Raw genomic sequence first — 20,967 nt, 5'->3', positions numbered from 1 at the left:
TTGATGTTTCCTACGTATGTGATTGAGAGAAACAAAGAAAGGTAGGAATTGGATCGATGACAAAGTACGAATCCCGATTGCTTGGTCAATTCCTTGCCACTCTCATTTCAATTCGTTACTTCCATGATCACTGCGGCAGGATAAGTTTCCTTGCTCGGTATCAGGTATAGCTTGCTTTGCTCACTCACTAGGGGTGGGGGGCAGGATAAGAATGGTATTGTCAGACCCAGTTTCATGTGGCAAGGTATGGCTTCTCACTTTATAAAAAAATGAAGTGACAGAGCAATCGCGATCCGTTCTATCTTTGTGAGAGTCCTTGCTCCACATTCCTCTACAAGAAAAAGAGCAGATCGAGCTGACAAAGAGAAGGGTTTGGCTGTTGCTATCGAGCGAGACATGAAACTTTGGTCGAGATAGAGACGCTCCTGTGTCAGTTACTAGTCCACATGTACCAAATGAAGGACCGTTTCTAAATCAGATTGAAAGTGGAGAGGTAGCAGATCAAGGGCGGTCTCTTTTATTTAAAAAAGAGTTAAAATAATGGCTATTGCGGCCTTCGCTCCTCGCTTTTGTTCAATTATAAATAACCACTTCACTTCGATGGAGATTTGTAGCATCATTCAAGTAAATACAGATTGAGATTGTAGAAACATGAGCTTGTGATATAGCTACACCTAATTCCGGACCGGTTAATGCAAGAACTATAAATAAAGGACCCAGATCTCCTATGAAATAGAAAAGATCATTCATACATAGCATAGTCCAAGCGAACCCACTTAAAATCTTTACTGAACTATGACCGGCCATCATATTAGCAAATAAACGTATTCCTGAGCTTAATACGCGAAAATAATGAGGGATTAGCTCAAGGAGTACTAAAAAGGGTGCTAACGGCAGTGGGACTCCTGCGGGTAATGAAAAGCTTAAAAAATGAAGCCCATTTCTTTGAAATCCCACGAAAGTAATGCCAATAAAAATTGAAAATGAGAGGCCCAAAGTATTGAGAAAATGACTTGTAACTGTGAAGCTATAAGGTATTATACCCTGTGGATTACGAAAGAACGAAAAAGTAAAAGTGACCGAGATGCGAGGGGAAAACTTTTGTTTAACATTTCCGGAAAGAACACCTATTTGTTTGTTTACCGGGTTCGGCACGAAATCATAAATAAGCTCTACCAAGGATTGCCAAGCATTTGGTACTGAGTTTCCTCCTCCGTTTTTAGTAACAAAATGAACCAAAAGTAGGACCAAACCGAGAGTGAGTAGCATAAACAAAGAGGGATTTGTGAATGAGAAATACAAGTGTCCTATATTCATAGGAATCAATGGGAGAATGGAAAATTACTTAAGTGGGCTGGGGATGGTGGGGGCCTGCCCCGCTAGAAACAAAGTTTCCGCAAAAGCTTCACTCTCCGCTCCATTTATGTGCAAATCATTTAAAAGGCACTCCAGAAAAGCGATCTCGTTGCTTGACTCATGCACCGCCTCCGCCGCTCTTAAAACCTCGTCGGGACTTCTGTTAACCATTAACTCTCCTAATACATCGTGTATTCCAGCCCGAAGTTCCACTGCACGTTCATTCAACGCCTGAGCCTGAGCGCTAGAAGCGTCAGATGGGTTAAAAGCATAATCATTAATAGTCATAGTCATCGTTGGTTCAGGTTCAGATTTACTAGTAAAAGATTTAGTAGTATATGTTTGATTACTATTCAGGCTGTTCTCGTCAAAGCGGCGAAATATAGGCATTCTTTTTTATACTATTCTTGTAGTTCTGCTTCTTGCTCTAAAAATACATAAAGACTTGGAACGAAATTTATGGTCGGTCCGACCGAGAAAGACATGGGAGTTGTTGGGCGTAAGATTCTTTTTATTCTCTTACGCAATTATACAAAGAGCTCTCATAGTTAAAAGAGACGTGAGCAAGAACTCAATTCCTAGGATATCATGGTTGGATTGCATATCAAAACTATTACTGAGCCATCTAGGCATTTCATAAGAAGAGAAGCCAAAACACTGTTTTTATAGGAAATTCTTGCTTTTGCCCACTATTGCACTGACAAAAGTAGCTCCTTCTTGAGCTGACCTTAGTAAACCCCTTATCGTTATACCGAATTAGAGAAGTGAGGTTCGACCAAAGAAAGAGGAAGAAAACGCACTTGTCTACTCTACTAAAGAAAAGGGGGATGTCCTTCTCAACTAGAGGAAGAAAAAGTGGAACTACGAGCTGCGCAAATACCAGCTAACGAACCGAAACCCCACCGGATTGTAAGGCGTTTCTACTACATAAGAAATAACTTGAATGAAGACCTTATTCGAGAGCAGCTGAGTCAATAGCATTGGATTCAAGGGTCTGAAAGATGCTCGACTGTTAAAGGAAAGGGATGTCTATTTGTCCACATCACCAGTAAAGTAAAAAAGAAGGTTACGTGGTATCTCGACTGTCAAGGGTAAGAAATTCAAAAAAATACTAAGACTAGCAGCCGATTCTATAGCAGTTTCTTCTCGAACAGTAAGAGCGCATTCAATGTCATCTCTTCCTAAGAGCCGATCATTTGCACGTGGATTTCCTAACTATTGATCCTTCCTCCCTTTCGTGGATCGTGGATTAAGGCAGTTAAGTTAATGCCGTATGCTAAGAGGGAAAATAGCGCAATTCTTAGGGTTTTCTCAATCAGCTCGAAAGAGGGAAGCCCCCCTCTCGTTAAGATCTGCAGACCCACTTTCACTCCTCGTTTTGCCTAGTTCTTGTTGCTCCTTGTCCCGAAGTAGGTAGCTACGACAATTGCCCGTTTAACCAAAACCTAGTAGATTCAAAACAAGCTCCCTAGGATCGCACCTTCGGTTAGTTTAAATCGAGAGTCTGGTATATAACTATTGGTGGGAAAGTACACGAATTTTAGCTAATCAACCCGACCTCAGACTCTTTCTTCTAAAAAAGAAATTTATATATATATCTTTCTTTTTCTTTTTTAAAAAAGCTGCAAGACCAAAATGGGGTGCAAAGAACTGAAAGCCCTTCTTTTAAGTTCCTCCCAGATACATGGCTTACATACCCGGCCCAACATTTTTGGAAAACTATCGAATCGAGGGTTCGGAGGAGAATTGGCCATTCAATCTTGTGAACTAATGGAGACCAAAATTGGAGAAAGAGATACAAATGGAGAGGAATAACCAATCGATGAAAGAACATGAAGCCATTCTGTTTCAATAGTGGTACAAGAAAGGGTTGGGGGCAATGAAGTAGGTGAAGTGGTTGGATTTTGTGAGCTGTTCCAACCACTGCTGGATGTGATTCCAAGAGCCGAACGAGAATGAACACCACACAGAAGAGTCAAGACCAGGCTCCCTAATGGAATGTTTAACCGATCCATTCCGGATCGACCGAATTGGTACAGAAGTTATAACATGGGAAAACCACGGAAAACACGACTTATTTGAATAACCCAGTGACCTACCAATTGTAGAAGTAGGATTTTTGGCAAGCAATAAGCACTTAAATAATACAATTCAAGTGTACCATCTTCTTTATCATTTCGAGGAAAAGGTGCGGAAGGAAAAGGAAACAGCGGAGGGATCCGAATCGGACCTAAATGGGAATGACATGAAAAGTCTTTTTCAAAACCTAGCATTAAGGGTGTTACGAAGATATACGAGAGGAATAGAGAAAAACTCGTGATTGGTGTGGAGGGGAAGATCTGTTTATGATATAGTGAAAGAAAGAGTCGTCTCATTTCCTTACTTCTTCGTTCTTTCTAATTCATTCACTTCAAGACTGGTTCTGAACGCCGCATAACATCATCTTCAACCAACCTCCACCTTCCCACCCTTTCTTTGAACCTTGTTCAATGATCGAACTTAAAGATATGAACTGAGTTCCATTTGATGAGTAACTGAGAACAAAGGAGAGGGATATGGAAAGAATGAAGTAATGATAGAGGAAGTCATTGCTAGTAGTAACGACTTGTCACGATCCATTGGTTCATATAGAATCCATGTCCTAGGTGTATCAAAAAACATTCTTTTCGCTAAGCGTATATAATAAAATAGAGTGAAAGGGTCCACCCCGAAACCAAGGGGGTACTAACTAACAGCTGAGTCCTCTCCGAACCGCAGGAGATAGTTGCCCATCATACGGCTCACCAACTTCACTTGCCTCTATGGGGGGCTCGCTCCAGGCAGGTTCGGATCACTTACAATACACGGCTCTACGAAGAAAGGGGTTGGGTTAGGATCGTTTTCAATATGATTCTTTTCCTGTATTTGTTCGATGAGAAATGCGAGACGAAAAAGGAACCCATCTTTTCGACTGGGAAATGCGAGTCTGTTTTGTCCACTTTCTCCATCCCCCTCTATAAAAATGATGAAAAAAGGGAAGGCGAGCTTGCTTCTTAATTCTCGTCTTTAATCTCTTCCATCCCTGCCTTGCTCGTTGTCACCTATGTTGAAGAAAGATTTGGAACCCTGTAGAGAAGTAAGGGATCTTCCTCTCAACAGTGCTTCTCGAGGCTCCACCCTCCCCCCTGAATAAGTAAGGCCCCGTTAGCCTGGGTGAAGATGGGGATAAAGAGTAAGGATTGAAGCCCCATTAGCTCTTCCAGGCACTCGACAGGGGTTAGCTCTGTAAATGTGTAGAGCCAAGTGTAGTGTGGTGTAGTCAGTTGGCACTTCTAGGCCCCTTCCCGGCTACTGGATCGCTCCAGTGCTTCGGGTACTACGGACCCTCTGCCATCCATTGCAGCAGAGCCGTTTCATGAGCGGGGGGGCTAAGCACAGTTTTTTTGAATCAAATGTTGAATGAAATCGATTCTCTTTCTATAAAAAAATAGAAATCGGATAGGATAGCTGGATGGATCTATCTTTTATTCATATATATTACTCAAAAAAAGGATTTCTATAGTTAATAGCGTAGCAAGAAGCCCCAAATCCTTGATTTGGCTAGGAAAGACTGCACTGCTTTGGGCCCAGGAAGCGAAGGGAATGAGCTCGGCTGCTTCTCCTCCAAACTTTTTATCCGTGCCCGTTTTGCATGCGCTTCGGGCGCCATTGGCGCTTTGCTCTCCTCTTATTCTTCATTGGACGGTTTGGATGGACTTCACCGTTCTTTCCTAACATAAATTTAAAAGGTTGTATCATATCGAGATGTCGATTCGTTTTCCGCCCCCAATGAGATGGGGAATTTGTAACCCCCTATTTATACTTTTTGGCCCTTCATCTTTGTGAATCGAGACCCGGCCCGGCTCGCGTCGTTCCAACAACCGGCGGGGAGCACCTCAGTATACGATCGCGTGTAGTAACTGGGAGTCCTATTACACCTAAGGCCAACTTCAATTCACCAAACCAAGGTTCATCTTGTGTAGTGATTGTGAACTCGTACAAGGATATTGAGTAGACGGTTGATGTATCAGACTCGACCCTATCTTTCGTAGCATGCATTCTCATCCGTGTCGCAACTGATTCGGTAAGCTACGTGTCCGGTGCACGGAGAACTGCCTTCGGTCCCCCAAACTGACTTACTCGTGGCAACCTTCCGGCCGTCCAACGACCTATAACGCTAGTCACTATTCCCACTGGGGCTAGGAAGTAAGCCCCACAACCCAAAGCGGCAAAAAACAAATAGAATTTGCTATAAAAGCCGGCTAACGGGGGTATTCCTGCGTATGAGAACATAGTAATGGAGAAGGTAATAGCCGAAATAGGATTCGTTTTGGCTAGAGCGCCCAAATCCGCTATATATTTGACACGGGTTTTCCGTAATGCTGAAACTATGGCGAATGCATCTATCGTCATTGATGCATAAATAAAGATACCAATTAGTAGTGATTGAATTCCTTCTATGGTTCCGCACGAGAAACCAGTACGAATATAACCTACATGTCCAATTGAACTATGAGCTAGAAGTCTTTTTACTTTCGTTTGGGCCATGGCGGCCAGTGCTCCTAAGATCATAGAAGCAATGCTGCAGAAAAAGAAGATTTGTTGCAATGTAGCTCCATAAGAACCATAAATAGAAACACATGAAATATTAGAAGAAATAGAGATTTTAGGCGCAATAGAAAGGAATGCTGTAACCGGGGTGGGTGAACCCTCATAGATATCAGGTGCCCACATATATAGAGTCAAAAGAGATATGGAATCCGGGGGGGTGGGTGGTTTTGTTCGGGGCTCGAGAGATGGAATAGATAGGGCCCACAAGTTTTTAATTCGCCGCTGGGGAATTCACACGAAAGGGAACGATGAATTCTCAACAAAAAAAGTGCTCTCTGAACCGAACGTGAAAGTCATTTTCCATCAGACGGCTGTTCCCGTAACTCTACTCTCGACTTGGATTATATATCCAAAAAGGTCCGCTCTCGGCAATTCCACGCGCTGCCCTAGCAGAGGCGCGGTTATCTGAAGTGGATTCTCTCTTTTGTAGTAGATTCTGAATCTGTTGCCCCATTGACAAAGAGGGGGGCGGGCGCAGCAGCTACATGGACCCCTTCCATTCTGTTGTTGCCAGCGCTTTCCCGGGCCGAGCCGGAATTCTTTATTCTATTAGAAAGGGCAGGTAAAGCCCGAAGGCTGCTATCCCAATAGGCCAGCGGGCGGAACGAGGAGAGAGCCCGACAATCATACCACCGTGGTCGAAAAAGCGTGTTCCCTAGGTCTATCTTCTACAGATTTTGTTGTATGAAATTGCTTTTAACTTTTTAGTCAGTCCGGAGCGGCAGCCCTGTTTTGACCCTCTATTTTACATCCAATTTTTTATTTAGCATATAAATATGAATCAATAAATTTAAAATATGAGATTATTTTATACAGTTATGTAAAAATCTTCTTGTTGTTTCTCAAAATTGGCTTTAAATTAATATATATAGTTTCAAATTATTTAAGTGCCGCACAATATTATTCTATGAAAAAGGTTCATAGAATTAAACTTTAGAAATTACCTTCCACCTAAAGTTATAAAGGGCATCATTTTTTATAAACATGTTTCTATGTGAAAATGAGTTTAGATAAAAGGATATGTTTTCAGTTTTGACACAACAAACATATACATGTCATGTAACTACCCAAGAACCAACTATCAAACTCACAGAGCCATGCAATTCTTCATACTTGCACCATAATTTTATCCAGTTGGACCACATATAACTTGGAGAATGCAAACATTATGTTTTTTGCTCATTATGTGTTGGTTTCAGACTAGTACACAAACAAAGTATCGAAGAATTGATATTTTGAATACAAGGAAGAACAATACGTACTTTTGTTATTGATGTTGATTAGAAAAGAACATATTAGAAAGTAAATATATATAGAAAAGAAGCAATATCTAATTCCTATAAAGCAACAAGAAAGTTTAACAGCTCAGCAATGACTCAAACAGGTTTAGATTATATTCTCAACACTCCCCCGTAATCTAAACTTTCTCCTATAACTTCTTAATCCCTAGCAATGAATGCATTCCTTCGAATTTAATTGTAGACATAGCCTTGGTCAGAATATCTGCACACTCCTCCTCAGTTCGCACATGTTTAAATATGATTTCACCTTGCTCAACACACTCACGAATGAAGTGGTAGAGAATATTGATGTGCTTACTGCGTCCATGAAATACCAGATTCTTCGCCAAGTCGATGGCAGACTTGTTATCAAGTTAGATAATGATAGGACAATGTTTCATATTAGTTACCTGTGTGAGCAAATTTCTTAACCAAACTCCCTGACAAGCTGCTGTTGTGGCCGCCATGAACTCTGCCTCGCATGAAGAAAGAGCTACACACATATGTTTCAGTGAGACCCATATGACTAGACATCCATTTAAATAGAATGCTACACCCCAGTGCTTCTTATATCTTTTATGCTTCCACCAAGGTCACTATCTGAATATCCTGACAAGAAGTAGTTCTCAGTTCCCTTCCAGTAAATCAAATCGTAGTCAAGTGTACCCATCATATAATAAAGGATTCTTTTAACTACGTTTAGATGTGTAACAGTGGGACGCTCCATGAATCTACTAACGATTCCTACTGAAAATGCAATATCTGGTCTGGTATGGACCAAATATCTTAGCCCACCAACCAAGCTTTTGAACATAGTAGGATCAACTGGTTTGCCTTTTTCATCCTTATCCAATTGCGTCTTCATCTCCATGGAAAACTTCGAAGAACTACAATCTGCTAAATCAGCCTTTTCTAGTAACCTTTTCGCATATGTGGATTGCTTCAACTTTATGCGGCTCCCTTCTTGTTTAACTTCAATGCCCAAATAGTAAGATAATTTTCCAAGATTGCTCATTGCAAATTGTTTTCTCATTTGTCGCTTAAATTTAACAATGGTCGCAACACTAGTGCTTGTGATTAATACATCATCAACATAAACACCTATTATCAAGGATTCACTTCCTTCCTGCTTCATATACACAGCATGTTCGTACGGGCACTTGGTGAATCCGAGCTCCTCCAAAAACTTGATTAATTTTGAGTACCAAGCACGTGCTGCTTGTCGTAGTCCATACAATGCCTTTACCAATCTATAAACCATGCGCTCCTTATTTTCTTTTATAAATCCTTCCATTTGAGACACATAAATCATTTCCTCCAATTATCCATTGAGAAACGCCGATTTCACATCTAGATGATGCACTTCCCAAGAATTTTTTGTTGCAAGTGCTAACAACAATCCTACCGTTTCTAAGCGAGTCACAGGGGCGAATACTTCTTCAAAGTCAATGCCCTATTTTTATGCATATCCTTTCGCAACCTGCCTCGCCTTGTGCTTGATAATATTCTAATTGGAGTCCCTTTTTAATATATAAACCCACTTTAATTCGATTGGTTTATGCCCGGATGGTAACTCCTCAAGCTTCCATGTATCATTTTTTTCGATTGCTTCAATCTCAATTCTCATGGCTTGTTCTCAAGCCTTTTCTTTCATGGCATATTCAAAATTACAAGGTTCATCTGTCCCGCACAGCAGAAGTTCCTCTTATAATTCTATTTCTTCTGTTTCATCATATATTTCCCCAAGAAATCTGTATTTTCTGGGTTGATCGCTGCTGCTTCTTGAGTTCTCGCTTGGGCTTCGATACACAGCATCTGGAGATACTGTACCAGACCCTGAGGTGTTATTTGCACCCTCACTTTCTTTATTATCCCTGCCAGTTGCACCATTATCGTAACAATTAAAGCCATCCTCTGTATTTTTTTTGGTTAGCCCGATACTAACCATGACAGGTGAACTTCGAGCAACTTGTATATCTTGTTGTTGTTGATCCCATTTCAATACTCTGGTTTCCTCAAAAACAACATCCCTGCTCACCAGAATTTTCTCAGTTTCTGGGTCATAGAGTCTACAGGCTTAACTTCCAGGTTCTTTTCCAAGGTATATAACCATTTTGCTTCGATCCTCAAGCTTAGTGGTGTGCATAATTGGCACTTTTATGTGTGCCACACACCCGAAGACTTGCACATGACTGACATCTGGCATGCATCACTTCCACACTTCATAGGGTGTCATGTCTGACAATGCTCGAGTTGGCAAATGATTGAGTATGTAAACTAAGTGTCGAACTGCCTCCCCCCAAAGTGTTGGTGGTAATTCATTTCTTTTAGAAAACTTCTAGCCATGGCAACGACTGTTCTATTTGTACGTTTCACAACCCCATAAACCCCATTATGTTGATGGGAGTATGGAGCCATAAGGTGCCTTACAATCCTATTCTCTTCATAATAAGAATTAAATTAATTCGAGCAAAACTCTCCACCTCGACCAGTCCTCAATACTTTGATTTTTTCTTCAGAATTGCTTTTAACAAACATCTTAAATTTCTTGAAAGTTTCAAAAACATCATCTTTATTTTCATCATATATACCCATATTAATCTACTGTAATCATCAACCAAAAGTAGGAAGTATTTGTTACCTTCCTTTTTTGTTGGTGCAATCGGTCCACACAAATCGGAATGAACTAGTTCCAGAATTCTTGTTTCTTGAAACTCAGCTTTCGTGGGGAATGGATTTCGTGTCTGCTTGGTCAATAGACAAGCGGTGCATATAGTATTGGGCTGAACTAGCTTTGGAAAGCCCCCTGCCATTCCTTTATCAGGCAAATGCATCACAGCCTTGAAATTAACGTGACCAGGATAAGAGTGCCAAATCCACGTACTTTCTTCGATATTTCACACAAGACAAGCAGCATTTCTAGATTCAAGAATAATTTTATAGAGTCTGTTTGCCGACCTTTTTACCTTCATAAGAAGCTTCCATTTCTGGTCATTCACCCACAGATAAGTGCCACTAAGGACCACTTTATTTTCACTCTCAGATAGGTGCCCAAAGCTTATAATGTTTTTACATAAAGTGGGGATATACACCTCACGCAACATCACTTCTCCGTCAGTCTTGCAAATGAACATCACTGATCCCTTCCTTTTGATTTCGACTATAGAGGCATCTCCAAATTTCACCTTTCCCGTTACCTTTTCATTTAGTTCATTAAAAAAAAATACCATTTGACGGAAAAAATCAAATTAAAAATGGAGGAGAAAAGCTGAGATTATATGTGGGAGGGTGCAGATTAGTTGGGTGTGCTTTTAGGGGACCATTAGATTAGATTGATCTAATTGCTTAGATTAGTTTCTAGTTTCTATTTTAAGTTTAGTTCTATTTGATCATTTTCGTATATATATATACACACACACTATTACATTAAAAAACGAAGCAATGAAAGTTTGGTTGATAGTCGGTCTGGTCACCGTAACATACGCCATAAGTGGGCTACTGTAATGCAAGTGTTACAAAGAGCGTTACATTAGCTAAGAAATATTTGTCCTATTGTAACACCTCTCGATTAGTGTTACAATAGCTATAAAACTACTATTGCACACAATTACCGGTGTTGCACAACATGTAACACCAGTATTTATTTTTTAATTTTTAAGATATTAAACTGAAATTATTATTAATTAGTATTAAAATTATATTCTGGTTTATTAGTAAATACAAAATGTAATATATAATATAACCAAATCTATAATTTTTTTACATAAAACAGAAGTTACTTCATTGGTTTTATTTAATAAATAATATTTCATTTATTAAAATTAAAAAAAAAAGATTATTAAATATACACGATTTATATAATATAATAAAAATTATAAAATATATTATACATAAATATAAAAGTCACTTTTTAATTTATTAATTCAAAACTAATAATTTAATAATTAAATAAAAACTAAAATTATAATAATAAAATATTAAAATACTTTGCACTTTACTCAGTAAAATTTAGGGCGGTAGTTTTTCCCCCTAAATGAAAATACAGGGGAATACTTCCTCCCAAACAAAACACTGAGACAATAATTGTCTCTCTCACGCTTTCGAATTATCTCTCTCTCTCCAAACGTCTATAGCTCTAGTTAAAAGGTGATTTCTAATTTTTTTTATATTCATATAATTTTGTAGTCGATTAAGGTTTCAAAGGGGCTTCGATATATTAACTAGGTTCTGTTTTGGCATACTTTGAACTATATTTTTCAGTTTGATATTTAAGAGATTAGGGCTATAAAATTGGGCGTTCTAATTAAAAGATTATGTTAAGGTAAATTTAGGGCTTTTCTCATTCTAATTCACTTAGGTCTTGAGTTATAAGTTAAATTTATGATATCTTTGTTGGTATGTCTAGTTGTTTAGTGGTCTAGAATTCTAGGTTCGTCACTTTACGATGAGGTTTTTGATTAAGTGTTTGTATTGTTATATCGACCATTATGAATTTAGCTACTACTTAATTGCTTCTGAATTTGTGTTGATTGTTATAATTATAATTTTGTATATTTTTTGTGGCTCACGATGCAGAGACACGATGAATGAAATGATCAAGTGACTGAATCTTTCTCTCTTACCGAGACAGCTAAGGAATTGAGGTACCTTTGGCTATAAGCTTTATCTAGACATCTAAAATTTGTATAGGACTTATCTAGAAGACATTAGAGACACACATTTGGATTTCAAAGTCATGTTAGTAAACCAATCCCCTGTAACAAGTGGAAAGATATTTCAACAACAGGCACCAACAAACTCTATTAGAAGTCACCAGATAGAAAAATACCTACAATGACTCAAAAACTCTATGAGGATAAGGCTGATATTCATAAACTCAAAAACTCTATAATGATATTCATGATTTCCAGCCTTATTTTGTTGCACTAAAGAAGCGTAGGAAAAAACATGTGTTCTGTATTTATGGTACAGTATTATGAATGGAGATCTAAGTACAAATGGATTTATTTATAGGTATTACTTATTTGAATAATTTTGGCTATCACTTTGACATTCTTATTAATTATGGCTGGCGAGCTGGGATGATTACTTTGGACAAAGCCTTTAACTGGATGTTTGATTTGTAATATTGTCTAGATTGATTCGACCGACTTGTGCACCTAGCTTGCTTTTTACAGGAGTGGATTGAGTTCTTGATCTAGCATCTCCCCATACTGTAAAACTGATACTGTGTATAAATTTTGTTCCTTTTTGCATCAAGCTGTCTAAAGCTATTTCTATTTGCAGGGTCACACTCCACATCAAAAGCTTATTAGGCGATAAATGACATCAACTAATAAATTTAGTCAAGAAAATCATCTTTATTTAATATATTTGATATGTCTAGATCTTCTGATATTAATTAGAGTTCAAGTATGTTTGCTAGTTTAATTACTTTGATCTTGGTAGTTTAAAGTAGTTTGGCCTTTAGAGAATTCACTTCTTAATCACCTCTCGTCTTTTAGGTTATTAATTTAGAATCATGGATGAGTACTTCCTAGTTTTTATATATTGTCTTGGGTTCTTAATCACCTCTAGTCTCACTAGGTTGGTAAGTAGTATATTAACTACAGTTGTAAAATATCATGGATATTTCCACTGGTTGTCTGTACATAAAATTCTTATTAAAATAGGAAAAGAAAAAAAATCTATTTATGCTAAAATTAATTTGATTTTAACTTTTAAGCATATATCTTGAAAATATAAAACTGACCTGGTTTCAATGCTTATGAGTCATGAATAAGTTCTTTATACTGGAATTATTATTTTAGCATCTTTTTATTTTGTTATGCTTTTATAATGTTTTTTCAGACTTCATGATTTTGTTCAACTAACATGTCTTCTATCTAACCTAAAATTTGTTGTTCTAGATAACGGAGATAACTGGAGTGTAGGACAGCGCCAACTTGTTTCTCTTCGTCGATCCTTACTCAAGCACTCAAGAATTCTGGTGCTTGACTAAGCAACTGCCTCCGTAGATTCAGCCACATATTTTCTTATCCAAAATATTACTAAGACCGGATTTAAGAGTGTACAATGTGTACAATTACTCACCGTATTACAACCGTTATCGATAGTGATTTGGTTCTAGTTCGTAGTGATGGTACGCATTGGTTTTCCTCCATTTTCTTTCTTTACAAAAATTTCATCTCATGGTAATATTTACTGATAATTGTATATGCTTTGCAGGCCAGGTTGCAGAGTTTGACGTTCCAGCTCGATTATTAGATGATAAGTTTTTCATGTTTCTAAAGTTGGTTTCTGAATATTCGACAAGATATAGTAGAATCCCTGATTATTTCAGTGCTCTGCGGATTTGGAACTGTGCTTTTAGCTGTTGCAGTTTTGCACAATACCAGAGAGCCACCCCCATCCCCTTCAGGTTCTTGATACCGCCAAGTATGCGCAATTATTCTGATTACTCCCTAACCTACTAAGTATGCATAATTATTCAGATTACTCCCTAACCTACTTTGATCTGTTTTTGTTATGAATCAGATATCTCTCGAGGATAGAAATTTATAAGAAAAGGTGGTGAAGCAGAGAAAAATGATTGTTGGGAGAAGCAAAAGCCAAGAATTTGTTATGGGAAGAAGGGGATCTATATAGCTGCAAAGTATTAATAACTTTAATCGCAGTTTGGATATGCTTGAAGTATGGTTAATTGATCTATCGTATTGTTGTAATTTTATGTGGTGTTTGTAACATTTTTGATATGTATTGCAGATTTTAAGCAGAACATTTATTTCAAATTTTAAAATTAAATGTTACATATGCCTATTATAGTGTAATGTATGTTTTAATTTAGTGTAAGATTACAAATGCTACTATTACTTAATTAAAAAGATTGGAGTTACAATTGATAGAACAAACTATTACAGTAAGTTATATGGGACCCACAGGTGGTCTCACTTATGCAATATTGATCAAGCTATTGTATCACTCATTTTGCGTTATATTTGGGTCTATTAGTGTTACAGTAGGTGCCTATTATAACGTTTTCCTCTCTGTTACAATAGATTAGTGAAGTATTACGTTAGGGTGTCTATTATAATGCTCAGTAGGTGCCTATTATAACGTTTTCCTCTCTGTTACAATAGATTTGTGAAGTATTACGTTAGGGTGTCTATTATAATGCTCGTATACGTAACGCCCCCTGATGTTACAATAGACCTATTGTAACGCTTTTTGGGCCTATTGTAACACCATTTAGGCATTACAATAGCCCACTTATGGCGTAGTGTTATTATAGTAATATTTAAAATAAATACTCTCATAAATAGATTACTATTCACAATAGAATTATGATATTCCCAAAGATTTTGGTTTAAACTAAATAATATATAAAATTCAACCCGGATGGGCTAAACAAAATAATGCTATTAATCTAATCTTCAATAAAAAACAAAAATAAACTACATATAGTTAGTTGGATTTGTAGGCTCCAGATATTAAACACAATGATAATCGAATCGAAGCAGCGCACCTTGGTGATCGAATATAAAATATTTTAAAATTATATCAAAACTTAATAACTGAATCCAAAACGATTTATAAAACCAATACACACATTAAATATAACACATGCACACATACCAATAAAACAACCTCTTTAAAGTTAATACCAACCATTCTTAAATTAATCATTGATAGTGACATCACCTATCTCCTCATATTCGTCATATTCATATTTATCACCACCTACACCAACCTCCACTTCCGAGATTCCATCATCTTTCTTGTAGTACTTCTCTTACACTATGGTGCGCTGTTTGGATTCTTGTACACACATATAAAATTAATTAACAGGAGAAAGAATATCAGCCAATGGATACACATAACGATATGAACTAATATAAAATATGGAGATTGTTAAAAAAATATGATTAGATCAACCATCCGTTGAGACTATATATATATAAAAGACCAAAACAAAAATATGATTACATGACAATTATAAAAAGATAATAATCAAAATTTTAATTGAAAATCATCAAAAACAATTATTATATATTTGAAGCAATGCAACTTCTCTTATAACTGATGATCATCTTTAACATTAATCCTATAAAATTATATTAGTACTGCAAACAATTATTTTTTACAAATTTTATCTATATACTTGTAATAATAGTTGATTATGTACTCTGATATAACTTGATATAACTCCCCACGAGCAAATTGGTCTGTGATAATGTGCTTTGACCATCATCGAGCAAACAACAGTTGGGAGTTGTCCCACATCAATTATGGGAGTGGCCTTTTGGCATCTTGTTAGGCCTTTTGGGATAACTAGAATATAAGCATCTAGTTAACTCCATTAGTATTAGGCCTTTTGGGATGTGGCAAAAAAAAACCCGTGTGGGCCTGACTCAAAGCAGACAATATCAAACTAATGTGGAGTTAGGTCTGCTTAGCAAGCCCAACAAGTGATATCAGAGTTCTAGGTTATAACGGTGCAAAAACAATCTCAGACGGGCTCACACACTGTACCTAGGAGGAGGCAGATGGACTACCCAGTATTGGCTCAAGGAAAAGGTAGATCGACCTTTCAGTATGGGTCGAAGGGGGAGCTGATCACACAATCAGGTGGCAGATTCAACAGGTGTCGACCCTGATGGGGGAAGTGGAAATTGTTTGGAGTTGTCCTGCATCATTTGTCGGAGGGGCGGATTGTTAGAATATAAGCAGCCAGTTAACTTCATTAGTATGAGGCCTTTTAGGATGTGCCCAAAAACAAACCCGTGCAGGCTTAACGAGAGCGGACAATATCATACCAATGTGGAGATAGGCGTATTCAGCAACCCAAACAACAGTTTTGTTTCAAAATATTCAAGTACATATATTTCCGTTTAAAATAATTTTTTATTTATTTTTCTGGCACACTTAAAAATAACCGCATTATATTAGTTTCGATCATAGTTGATAATTATGTCAAAATAGACCAAGTCAAATATGAACATGGGTTAGTAATGATGTGCACGCTAAATGACACAGATTAAAAATAACTCGTACTAATACTTTTATTTTAATTAAGTTTTTTTTTCTTTTTCTGCCAACTTAAAACCGACCACAAGGTATGGTCATTTTAAGTCATGTCATATTAAAAATAAAATCGACTGTTTTGTTGTAGTCGGTTTATGGGTTCCACGTAGAAAAAATTTAGTGATCTGTCATGCATTATCGGATTTAACTTGTTTTCTTGTAGTGGATAGATAATATGAATATTGTCGAACCATAACTGTTTTATACTCATTAATAACAACAGTACTAGTTTGATGAAATATTTAATTTTAATAAAATTTTCATTTCTTTGAAAAAAAGAGAGTGGAACACTTTCCAACTCAGTCTACCATCAATTAGCGCATGTAATCATATTCATTAGCATCAATGCCGGGTAAATGTAGAATATTTTGTTAGATTGGTAACAATATTACAAATAAAATACGACTTCACACACACACACATCCACCACATATTTAGCGTATTCTACTTGGATTTCCCTAATGATTTCTCGTTCTTGTTTTAGATGCAGCACCACTTAATGGAGAAGAAGCCATGACAGGGCAAGCTCCTTGTTATGGGAATGCAGAAGATGTTCATTAATGGGGCAGTTCTTAAGCTCTCATAATTTCTGGGGTATAACAAAATTATTGCACATAAAGGTGCAATCATTTCTCTAATCTTTTTTGAAAACTGAAATTAGTTTGTTTTGTTTGAGTACATAAACATACAAAAGCTCAAATCAAGTATTGAGATGTGTTATTATACTAGAATAAATCCAGTCGCTAAAAAACCCTTATACTAGCTGGAAACTTCATGGACTTGAATACTATTTTGCCTACAGTGAAATTTCATGGTTTCTGCTCAAAGAACGGCGCCGCTTTTTGATAATAAGAAAGGATGACCTGCTACACTCTTGCTAGATATTTATATATACCCTAGTCAGGGATATGAGTATGGAAGGAGCGGGCCTCATGGTATATAATCATTTTAAGCCCAATTATACATTAAACCCGTTATCAATCAATTTTCATTATATCCCTATCATTATATAATATTTTCATTATATCCCTATCATTAAATTTTTTATATTTATAATAGAAATAAAATGGATAAATTTAAAGTTTTACTGTAAAATTAAAGACTGATACTAGATATGTTAAAAAAAATTATTTGTACTACTATACTATGATATAAAAATTATTATTATATACTAATTGAATTTTAACTAGATATAATTTGTCTAGCGGGATTCGTAATAATGGTTAATTTTATTTAAATAAAACAAAAACAAAAATCACATCTCTAAAATCAATTGAAAAAATATTAATACAATAATAAATAAATAAAATGATTATATCATTTTACTACTCAAACATACAATGTTCTAATGATAGAAAATAATTAGAGGTTCAACCAATAATAAATATAAAATATTTTACATTGTTATAATATTATTGCAAACAATTGGAAATACCAAAATATAATACAATAGGTACAACCGTAGTTATAATATGAATAGATATAATACTATATATAGCTACAAATAATATACATCACCAAAAAATTAATAAAATTCAACATCGGTATATTTCTCAATATCAACATATTTGCTGTAATAATATTGCAACTAAACATAAAAAACAAAAACATTATTACAACATGAGTAACAATTAATATATTTCAAATGATGGTAAGATCACATAAAATTATGAAAACTTGTATTTTTAGTAACTTCTTTGCATATCTTCATCATACTTTTTGAACTAAATTGTCAATAAATATATTATTACATCGATTTCGAACCTGTGTACTTATAAAATTTTATCAATACATTTTATTAATTAGATGAACACTTTTATGGTCCAACACAATAGTATAAGAGTGCCAAATTTTAGTTTTAATTATGTAATTTAATTTAATCGATTCATTTGGTTTAAACATTTACAAATATGTAATATTACAAGGTTTATTTATTTTATTTCAGTTTTTTGGTTTCATTCAATTCCCTATCATTATAATAGTATACATTTTCATCCCATTTCAAATGTTAATACTCTATGATTACATTATTTTCGAGGTTTTATAACTAGTTAATTGACAACATAGAAATAATCTAGCCAATTGAATATACTTTCAAGATAACTCTTTTCGTTTACTTCATTTTAGTGTGGTACATGTTTTTGGTACTTAATAATGTTGATTTATATTTTGTTAAAGTATCCTCTAATAGCCTTACTCAATGTTTGACTAATTTGAATATAAAATGTAAGTTATGTTTATTCGCCCAACAAGACATAATAGCTTTAAGTTAATTTGCAGTTGATGTGTGATAATGAAATTATCTAAAGTTTTATTATATATTTTAATCATAATTTAGAAGTAATTTTTGTAAGAGTATTATTTAAAATTGATATAGGGCAACTATTCTATATTATACTATCCCTTTCCATTCTTCATGTCATCTTATATCATTACTCAAAATTGGGTTGAAAAATCAAAAGAAAAGGACAAAAAAATAAAACAAAACACTAGTTTAGTTTTTGAATTGCATTTGAGAAGGCTAGCATAAACTTTGAATTATCAATACAGACATCAAACCCAATCTTAAAGCAAATGAGAAAGAAACTTAATTTTTAGTTGATTTTGGTTGCATAAGTTATTTTACAATATTTTATGAAGATGGTAAAATTGCATTAACTATCAAAAGTTGTATTTTTAATAATTTTTCTATATATTATTTGGATTCTTTACTCTACATGTTTGACATTTACTCTTTACAAAATAAGTAAACACTTTTTTGTTGAACATAATAGTATCCTAACAACAAAATATCATTTTTTAATTATCACTAACTAATTTAATTTAAATAATTTCATGGATTTCTAACCTCTCCAACTATAAAATTATATCAATACACTTAATAAGATGAACATTGTTATAGTCGAACATAACAATAATATCAAGAAAACCATTTCTAAACATTTAAAATTAAAGTAATAAATATATTTTGTTATCCAAGCCTATGGATATATACAGTATTACATTGTAGTATTACATTGTGTCTTGTATTACATTATGTCTTGTAGTGCTTAATGTAGAAACAAAAACAGTTAACAAGTAGTTGAGCAGTAGACAAGTTTATCAATGTAACGTATGCATTACATGTCATCTTATATCATTACTCATAATTGTGTTGAAAAAACCAAAGAAAAAAACAGAAAAACAAAACAAGAGTTTAGTTTCTGAATTACATTTGTTAATTGATATGACTCTTGAAGCTGAAAATCAGGAGTCAAAATCAATTATGCTATAATTAAGGACCATGAATATTCTGCTGATTGTTTGCTGTTTTTAATGTATTAGTTGAGCATAATTTTCTGCAATAATGCTGCTGTTATGCAGTATAAATAAGCCTATCTTTATCAATAAAATTATTCAAGCATTTCATGATCATGTTTTCTCTTATACACTAGTCTATAACTTTTTAATATCCTACATTGTGGTATCAGAGCATTAATCTCAAGGGACCTGTGAGATTAAAGACCAGCCCTCAAACACATACACACAAAAATAAACCTGATGGATTCTGAGCACTTTAACAGCATTACACCACCTACGTTTGATGGTGAAAACTATCATATTTGGGCAGCTAGAATGGAAGCATATCTGGAGGCAAATGATCTATGGGAACCGGTTGAAGAGGATTATGAACTTCCTGCTTTAGCTAATAATCCAACCATGGCTCAGATGAAGCATCATAAGGAAAGGAAGACAAAAAAATCAAAGGCAAGGGCTGTTTTGTTTTCTGCTGTCTCATCAGATATATTCACAAGGATTATGACAATGAAGACCTCATTTGAAATCTGGAATTTTCTCAAAAGCGAATACGAAGGAGATGAAAGAATTAAAGGAATGCAAGTGCTGAATCTGGTCAGAGAATTTGAGATGCAAAGAATGAGAGAATCAGAAACAATCAAGGTATATTCTGATAGACTTCTTGGAATTGCTAACAAAGTTAAACTCCTTGGTACTGATTTTCCAGACTCTAGAATTGTTCAAAAGATACTTGTCACACTTCCCGAGAAGTTTGAGGTTACGATTTCAGCATTGGAAAACTCTAAAGATCTATCAACCATTACGTTGGCTGAGTTGCTGAATGCATTAAAAGCACAAGAACAAAGGAGACTCATGAGGCAAGAAGGAACTGTGGAAGGTGCTTATCAAGCCAAATCATTCAGCAAAGATGGTGGTAAAAACAGAAACTGGCAGAATAAGAACAAACCTGGTGGTTTTGCAAGCATTGAAAGCAATCAAAATAACAACGCTCAAGTTTTTCCACCTTGCTCTTACTGCAAAAAAACTAATCATCCTCCAACCAGATGTTGGTGGAGACCAGATGTAAAATGCCACAAATGCGGTCAGCTGGGACACATGGAAAAGATTTGTAAGTCACAGCAAGTGGAAGCTAAGACTGCTGAAAATCAATATCAGGATGAAGAGCAGTTGTTTGTAGCATCATGTTTTTCTGCTCATAATTCCACAAAAAGATGGCTTATAGATAGTGGTTGTACAAACCACATGACATATGATCGGGAACTCTTTAAAGATCTTAACGAGGCTATTGTTTCTAAGGTCAGAGTTGGGAATGGAGCATATA

At 35.6% G+C, this 20,967-nt stretch overlaps 1 protein-coding gene and 1 pseudogene across 1 annotated transcript; one reads left to right on the top strand and one right to left on the bottom strand.

The window, feature by feature from the left end:
- Positions 1-573: 573 nt before the first annotated feature.
- LOC141724580 (ATP synthase subunit a-like) lies at positions 574-1,763 on the bottom strand (annotated as a pseudogene).
- Positions 1,764-11,281: 9,518 nt separating this feature from the next.
- Positions 11,282-14,059, top strand: LOC141724568 (ABC transporter C family member 5-like). The gene is made up of 5 exons (XM_074526757.1): positions 11,282-11,411; positions 11,841-11,908; positions 13,175-13,407; positions 13,494-13,703; positions 13,803-14,059. Exons 3-5 carry the CDS (start codon positions 13,341-13,343, stop codon positions 13,817-13,819), a joined length of 294 nt encoding a protein of 97 aa, XP_074382858.1. The 5' UTR covers positions 11,282-11,411; positions 11,841-11,908; positions 13,175-13,340; the 3' UTR covers positions 13,820-14,059.
- Positions 14,060-20,967: the final 6,908 nt, after the last annotated feature.

This window comes from Apium graveolens, chromosome 1 (genome assembly GCF_009905375.1).
Source record: "Apium graveolens cultivar Ventura chromosome 1, ASM990537v1, whole genome shotgun sequence".
In the NCBI taxonomy this organism is placed as follows: Eukaryota; Viridiplantae; Streptophyta; class Magnoliopsida; order Apiales; family Apiaceae; genus Apium; species Apium graveolens.
Note: the sequence above shows the minus strand (reverse complement) of the source record. Positions and strands in the feature narration are given on the sequence as shown.